At 42.5% G+C, this 8,519-nt stretch overlaps 1 protein-coding gene across 1 annotated transcript in view; it reads left to right on the forward strand.

The window, feature by feature from the left end:
* The first annotated feature begins 5,410 nt into the window (after window positions 1-5,410).
* The window catches only part of FAM122C (family with sequence similarity 122C), a 34,525-nt gene continuing 31,416 nt past the window's right edge, over window positions 5,411-8,519 (forward strand). The window contains exons 1-2 of the mRNA XM_008569041.1: window positions 5,411-5,426; window positions 5,705-5,871. Of these exons, the coding sequence (XP_008567263.1) occupies window positions 5,762-5,871 (110 nt within the window). The 5' untranslated portion in view covers window positions 5,411-5,426; window positions 5,705-5,761. The remainder of the gene's footprint in view (window positions 5,427-5,704; window positions 5,872-8,519) is intronic.

The following is an 8,519-nucleotide window of genomic DNA, read 5'->3' on the forward strand; positions in this document are numbered from 1 at the left end:
TGGGGGCGGGGGCTGGGGGCGGAGAAACGTAGGAGAGGAGGAGGAGGGAAGGAGGATGCTGATGAGGAAGGGAGGATAGTAGTGAGAGAGGAGAGGATGGAGAGGTTGTGGTGGAGGGTGGCAAAATAAAGGAAGCGGATGGAGGAAAGAAGGATGGAGGGAGAAGGAAAAAGTGAAAGAGGGAGGGAAAATGAATAAATGGAAAAGCAGGAGGACAAAGAGGATAACGGAGGAGGGCGGGAGGGAGAAAGGAAGAAAAGGGAAAAGGAAGAAGACTGGAGGCAGGGGAAAGAGCAGCACAAGGGCGAGAAAGAGGGATGAGGTGTGGGGAAGGAGAGAGGAAGGAGGACAGAGGGAGAATAGAAGGAGGGGGAGGAAACTAGACAGGGGCGGAACTCATGCTGCTATCTTTTCGACCGAGGACCACAAACGGGGCCCGGCTACAGACGCCGCGGCTGCCCGGGCAGCTCTAGCAACGAAGACCTAACAGTCGGGCAGGGCCCGCCCGGGCGGCCTTGGCAGCTCCAGCTCCCCATGTTCCGGGACCCGGTCCAGCCCCCCATGCTCCGAGACCCGGTCCCGGAGGTTCCTCGACCCTGGGATCGGTGCTTCTCCCCTCCCGACCCCCCTCCCGGCTCGAGGACAGGTGGGGGATTCGGTCCCTCAGCCGCAGCCGCGGTGCCTCCTCTTCCTCTCTAAGGTTCTAATGGCCCGGGGGAACCCGTTGGGGCCAAGACCAAAACCTACAACCTGCCGCTTCTTCCGCTTCCCACGCTTCAGAAGCGGGAGCCTCCACAGGGCCACTTCTTCCGCGTCCGGGCTCCCATCGGGTCCTGCGCACGCGCCCGGCGGCCGCGCCACTGGGCCCGCGGGCACGGAGCATGCGTGGGAGCCCCGCCCCGCAACCTTCTTTCAAAGGGGAGGAGCGTTTCCAGGGGGCTCCCGGCGCCTACCTCGATGGCATTGGCCCGGGGACCCTGGCGCCCAATTTCGAAAAGAACCAATAGTTTCTAGACTCCGGAGCATCAGTTTCAGGAGAAGTTTGAGCCAATATTCAAGGGAAATAGAGAGAAATATGGGGTTTCCACGTTATTTTAATCCTCTGAGATCCCTGCTCATTTCTTAAATCCCTCGATTTTGTTGGTCTTTGTCTTGGAAGGGCTGATTTCTTTCTCAGATCAGCCATTTGGATGCAGCAGACAAAAGAGAAGTAAAAAAAAGCAATGCAGTAAAAATAAAGCGAATTTCATGTACTTAGTGAGAAGCACTCATTTTCATTTTGTAAGCACCATGAGCTTCAATGATATTAGGCAAAGTCCTGAAGAACAGTTAGCAGAACGAGATTTTTTTTTTCCCTAGAATTTATGGAGACCTTAACAATCATGACTTGGCGTGTGTGACACCTGGGATTATTTATTTATTTAACAAACACCTACATAGCACTTATTGTGTGCTAGGCACTATTCTCAGAGCTTTAGAAATATTAACTCATTTAATCCTCACCGCTTGAATGACCCTGGGGGAGTGAAGGCCATTGCATTTGGTTATTCATACATACCTAGGAAGTATAAAAAATGTAATAGCTATGAAATTGGCTTCAGAATTTAGCAAAAATAATTTTGCCTGCCTCTTCAATTCACTTGTCTCATATTAAACTTGCCAAGCACAATCGTCATTTTATTCCTTGATATTTATGCTCTCTGCTTGTCATATGAGGGTTCTTAAAGCACTTTTGGATAGTTTCCTTTAAATTGCCTGTATTTTTCCACCAGCTATATTAGAAACAGTAAGATTTGTCTTTGAGCAATTTATGTATCAGTTTTTAATCTCACGTTCTTAGCAAACCCCCCCGCTCTCAAAAAAGTATAATACATTCTATTGTTCACACTAGCTACTAAACAATCGTTTGTTGACCACACGAACACTCCCTAACTCTGAGGAGTCAAAATCCCTAACTCAGGACCTAACTCTGAGGAGTCAAAAGCCCTAACTTGCAGTAGTTTAATAATGTAGGAGAAGTTCGAGGATATGTAAGAATAAGGGTGCTACCTTGGACATAATTTCCAGGTTTTATTCACATCATTCTTGCCTACCTAGTTTCTTTTACCTTTCAAGTAAATCTTTTGGGAGGTTTGGGGTGTTTGTGGTTTGCAGGCTTAGATTCAACCTGCATTTGACTTGCCCTTGTGGTAACTACAGGTTAAAATGTATTTTAAAGTTGTCACGACAGCTGGTAAAATAAAGAGCTGATTATGACATGTTTGTGGGACACCTTTTATAGGCAAGAGGCCTGGGACAGAAGGCAGCAGACTGGGACATACAGAGAGAGGAACAGCTTAAGTGTCAAGGTATAGCTATAAACAAACCAGTGGTCCCAGATCATGGCATATTACTATGAAACAGGAAGCGCTGATCATGAAACACAGCTGAGTTGATATAATAACGTGTAGTTAGCCGGTCCGGTACTGGCGCGACACTGAGGGTTGCGATCCGTTGCCGGACACGAAAAAAGACAAAAAAAAAAAAAAAAAAAAAAAAAAAGAAATGCGAAGTAAAAATAATTTCTTTAAATGTTGTGTTTGCCATTGTAGCATACAGAATTCTTTCTGCTTTTGTAGTACTTGTTCCTTTTGATATTCTAACCTGAGTATGTAGTATGAGTCCTGTCTATATCTTTACAGGTTTTGGGTTCTTTACATGTAGCTGTTCTCTAGTTAAAGAGAGTCTCTCCTCTTTGGTAATAGTTAGAAACTTACTGCCATCTCATATATTTAGTCATTTCATATTACTACCCGTTTTCTAGAAGCATAGTCCTTTAGTTGCTCTTGTTTTATTATACCAATTTCCTTAGAGTTATTGTACTTATATTTTTAGAAATTAAATATCTGTAATGCTTAGGCACGATGAGATTTTGTCTATTCATTCAAAATATATTCATTAAACCTTATTACCAGCTAAGAACATTAACAAACTTTTTGAAAAGTAAAATGAACAGTAGAATAGAGGTAAAATCCACTTATTCACTGGCATACTCCATATTTTTCACTTTTCAGACAGTTTGGTTTTGACCCTCTGTTCTATCTCTAACCACTGCCTTTTGCATTCACCCTGACTTTACTTAGCTTTAACCACCATGTTTTGTAACCTTTCTAGGTACCCTGGGAATTTTATCAGTGGCTTTCAGGAGATCTTGGTACTAGCGTGTATTTTGCTGCTACCTAATTATGTGCCATTAATCTCTTTGGAATTTTATTAACTGTAAAATAGAAATGATTTACCTATTTTACAAGATAGCTATGAAGAAAAGGTTATTTAAACCTGCATTTATTCATAAAATAATTTAATAAGGATTTATCGAGTGTTTATGAGTACAGAAATAGTGTCCAGGGAAATATTCAGAGGCATCTCCTCTGTCTTTTAAACAGAAGGGCAGAGGAATCTTGGCTTTGCCACTTATTATTTGAGTAACCCCTGTGGGCTTTTGTTTCCTCTTTTGAAAAATGGGCATTGTGATGGTGCCTACCTCACAGAACTATTGTAAGCATTAAATGTGATCAAATATTTAAAGTGATTAGGACAGTACCATGCACATAATAAGTGCCCAATAAATGATAGCTATTATTAACCTGTCTTACATCAGGAATAGAGACTGCAAATCATCCTCGTGTCTGGGATTTAGGTAATCTAATTCTGCTTAATATAACAAAGTTTTTCTTATTCTACTCCCAGAATGAATGAAAAATAAATGATTGTGATCTTACATGTCATAGCTTGTCACAAACTCTCTCAAGACAATCCCATTTGTTAGGTTTGGTGAGACAGAGAAAAGAGAGAGAGACCCGAGTCAGGATCCATTTCAGCCAAAAGGTTTATTCCACTAATGTGGAGGGGAGACTGAACCAGATCAGTTCCCATGAACTAAGGAAAGCACAGGGTTTATAAGACTTTTAAGAAGCGTTCAGACAGAGTAATAGGCAATTTTGAAATCTGGTATGCAAGGTGATACAGCCCTTGTGGTCCGATGACATGTGGTAGGTTAAGTCATAGGCTCTTGATTAGCCGCTATCTCAGTACAAAGCATTCAAGCCCAAAGCCTGCTGGACGCAGCCCACAAGACGTTCCCTTGATGATAACAGTAACGTTTACCCCTTCCCAGGAGAGGATCTCAGTTCCTGTAACAGAAAAAGGAAAGGAGAGGGACAGAAGGGGGAAAGTTGCTTAACCTGGCTGTGCTGATGTTAAACTAGCCATGAGGCCTAATACCATTATTTTATGTTCACCACTGATTAGCTGAGCAGGGTTGATGACTGAACCATTTGAGTATGTGAAAATATTTTGTAAACTGTACAGTGCTATATTGTTATGGCTATTTTAATTAATAACTCCCATTTTACTAGGTTCATTTGCCTTCTCTGCCAGTTCTCTATATGGTTCATAAAATGTTTGGTTTTACAAAACTATTGGTTTGGAGTTAGGATTTCAGTACTCAATATGGCTCATTAACTGGTGGTGAAAAATTCTGAAAGAGCAGTTCTTAAAATGTTATGAACCATGGCAGCACTGTTAGAATGTATATAGTCTCCAGTGCTACCTGGAACAGAAACACTGATTTGGATGGATACTAAGTTCTGAGACATTTAAGAAAACAAGCCTCACCGATTTAACTCAAATCTTTGTAAATTAGCGGGAGAACTTTTTCTTCGATGAATAGCTGTGAAGAGCCAGATTTTATACAATGTAAAATTACACACTATATTTTATACAGATTTGATACAATATAAAAATGCACACTGTATGAGTTTGGTAAAAAAAACGAACCCACATTAAAAACAATGATTCATCTATGCACTTGGTTCAATTAGGTTATCACCCTTCAGGGGCAAGTGGCCTCTAAGCACTTGTTTTGTTTTTTCTTCCTTTTTAGACTTTAGCTTTTTTAAAATTACGAAGGTTTAGTGTGTCTGATGTTACAGGATGAAAGAATTCGTCATGGGAAGTAACAAATTTGTTGGCCTCATTCGTAAAGAGATGATGGGTTAGCCCAAAGTGAGAAATCTGAGTATTAGACATAGGGCAGAAAGGATGGCACTCCCATACACCTCACTCCTCCCAACCTTTTCTTTCCTAAATAATGGTTAAGGAAACCATGCCAGGGTTAGCACAGAATCAGAGGAACAACCACTGTGAGTCCGCTCTGGGAAAAGACAAGGGAGCGCGGGATTCGCAGGGAAAAGGCGGCTCCTTGACTGCGCAAGCGCCTCCAGCAAGGCTGACAAAGACGCCTGAAATGACGCTTTGTTGCGTAATTACGCCTTGTCGGGCTGGACGCGGGGCGCGTGCGCAGAGGGTGGGGATCCAACGGATCTTTGAGGCCGCAAGTTATAGTTTTTGTTTTGGCCCGAAATACTTACCTGGGGTTTCTATGGGTGAGAGAGATAAAGGAGGATTCGCGTTGGGGACAGATAAATCCTCTTTCTCATCAGAGGCTTGGAGATGGGGATCTTTTCAGCATTAGGGGCCATACACATGGGGGGTAGTAGGTTCGGTTCTGCCCAACTTTATGCCCACTGGTGTTAGGGACATTAGAGCTGCAGAAGTGAGTACCCCCACTCGTCTAAGAGCTTTCTCCTCTCTTCTCTTTTTCCTCTTTGCCTCCCTCCGTACATCATCTGCTGACCATGTCGACTTGTCCTCATGTGAACAGGAGCCAGAAAGCCTCGAAAACTTCAAACTAAGCAGTGGCTTCTTCCTTGGCACGGACATGGCACTGGAGAAAATGCAAGTAGACTTGGAGCTCCTGCCAACTTCCACCACCCCAGACGGCAACATCCTGAGAAGGTCCACCAGCTCCCCGTTGATCAATGGACTTGGGTGAGCAGTGTTGAGATACTGGAGGAGGCAAGCGTGTGTGGGGGTGAGTGTTGGAGAAAGTGACTTCCGGTAGCATTCCCATCTTTTTATTTATCGAGGTTCTGCAGGTATCTCCCTTGTTCCTGGTGTCTGGAGATCCCGCCCTCAGCCTCTGGGGAAGCGGGATGTGTTGACCTGAGGGAGATCGCACACCCACCCTGAGGCTGACACACATCTGAACCTGAATGTTCTCTCCTGACAGCCCACCTGGACCCAAAAGCAGCAACCAATTGGTGTGGAGCACGACTTTTTTCTAACTTCACCCAGTCTCTTACGCGCTCCTTTGAAGAAACTGAGCATCCTTCCCCTCTCACCTCCAGGTCTTTTACTATGATTGTAATTTTTGTCATACTCTTAGCTGCTTTGTCACCTCTGATCTTCACTTCCAACATACTCCAGATGGAAATGGTTGCCAAGCAAATAAGCTTGGGCCTTTTTTACACCTAGTTTTTACCTGAACAAAAAGTTTAGGTACCACAGAAGCGTGATCTCCTAAGTTACACATTCTCGGTGGGTGATATTCCCCCCAAAATGGGGAGAAAATTGATTCTTAGGAGGAGTGTGAAAAAAAGTTTTACTCTTTTTATGTATAAAGCACAGACACACATACAGTACATAAACAAACAACAGTATGTGTGTGGTATTAAAATTTCGTGGAGGGGGGCGATTGGGGAGCAAAAAGTTTAGGAAGACTCCTTAGAGATAGAAACACAGCTCTAAATGATAGCTAACTATATTTCCTGCACATTTCTGGCATTACTAAACATTATTTATTAAAATATAATTTTAAAATGATATCTTGAATCTCACATCCCAGTATCATAAGGTTTTCTAAATATTGTAAACGTGTGAAAAATGCATTCTCTACATATGTCATTAACTTTGCTCCTCACATTTTGTGGCATCATACTAATTGATAGTTGTAGTTCACAACATCATAGACTCTTAGAAAGATCAGATCTACCCTTGATATTTAACATATGAGGAAACTGAGGCCCACAAATCTCCAAAATGATATAGTTAGTGACAGAGCCAGTACTAGAAACCTGTGTGTACTGACTCCTAAACTAGTATTCTGTCCACTACTGATCAACATCTAAGCTGATTAAGTCTAAACAAATGCAGCTTTCTGGTCATTTGACGTAGGGGAGAATATGGTGTCATAAAATAAAAAGCAAACTAAGATTGACCAAAAAATAATACACAAACTTTTTAAAATAAACAGGTAGAAAAATAAAGGTGGGAGGCTCTGCATGTTGTGCTGAGAATAAGAACATTTTATAAAATCAGGATTTTGCTCTAATCCTTGTGGGAATAGAGGAATTGTTATGGGACCCACTCTGCTAGTAGAAGAAATTAGTGTGGAGAATATTGGTTTTATTGGAAGACTGAAAAGAAGAAACAGATTGCAAATAGACCATAGAGGGTATGTACTTGAAGGAATACATGCATCCCGGGTAGTGTATTCAACATTCCAGGGATGGGGCAGACCAGACCCCCTTCCCTAATTCCCAAAGTCCTGGAAGAGAGACGTCTCAGTTATCCCTTCATACTTTGCTTTGTTCTGCAAAGGATTTGAAGTTTTGCTTTTATTTTGTATCATATTAGAGCATAGTTACAGTGTTGAATTCCGTAGCTTAAGATCCTGATGCATGAAGTAGAATTTGTACAGAAAGGTGAGGGTTAATAGCATATTTATCTAGTAGGAGTTACAAATATGGGAACCCTGAAGTGGACCCAGTCCAGGGACTCTCGTCCTTCAGAAAGGAGTAACATAGGAATGACGTATGACATCCCTGAGGTCAGGGAACTTGTCCAAATGATCCGAGGGTATATTTAGTGCTGTTGTAGCAAGCTTAAGGTGTGGTCAGAAAAGTTCTTCTGAAGCAAGAAAAATTTAGAGTAGGATGACACTGAGCCTTAGTTGAATTCATTTTCATCTCAGTTCTTTTCAGTTGCATGTGTATGCTGCTCACTTTTCTCACTTTTCCTTACTTGGACCTCTAATACTTGTTCTGCTTCTTTCTAAACTACACCTGGTAGTAAAGCATTCTGTTCACATTTTGCTGAGTATTGTTGCACCTCTTTCGAGTGATTTTTAAATTTTTCTTGATGTTTCCTGTATATAAAGACCCTCTCTTGCACCAGCATTTGCAGTATTAAATCCCTTAAACTTTTTCCTTAAATGTCACCTCTTTTATATAGTATTACTGTTTTTGAGAAGTTCCTGCACTGTTTCGTATACATCTTGTATTAATAAAAATACCAATGTCAAAAGTTTTGAACTTCGGTTCTTTATACTCTTTATCCCTATAGCTGGCTGACTTTATTACTTGTGTCAGTAACTATACCTAAAGGTGGTAGTTTTGTTCTCTTCCTCTGACCTTTATTAAAAGAATTAGAGATTAGGTTTTTGGATTCCTGCCAGTGCCTCCCCCCTTTCAAAAACCTCTAAAGGTCCAGGGCCGGCCCGGTGGCGCACTGGATAGTGCGCCGCTTGGGAAGCGCGGCGGCGCTCCCGTCCGAGGGTTCGGATCCCACATACAGACCGGCTCCCGCTCACTGGCTGAGCGAGGCACGGGAGCAACACTGAGGCTTGCGATCCCGTT

Source organism: Galeopterus variegatus, unplaced genomic scaffold (assembly GCF_000696425.1).
Source record: "Galeopterus variegatus unplaced genomic scaffold, G_variegatus-3.0.2 Scaffold459, whole genome shotgun sequence".
Classification (NCBI taxonomy): domain Eukaryota; kingdom Metazoa; phylum Chordata; class Mammalia; order Dermoptera; family Cynocephalidae; genus Galeopterus; species Galeopterus variegatus.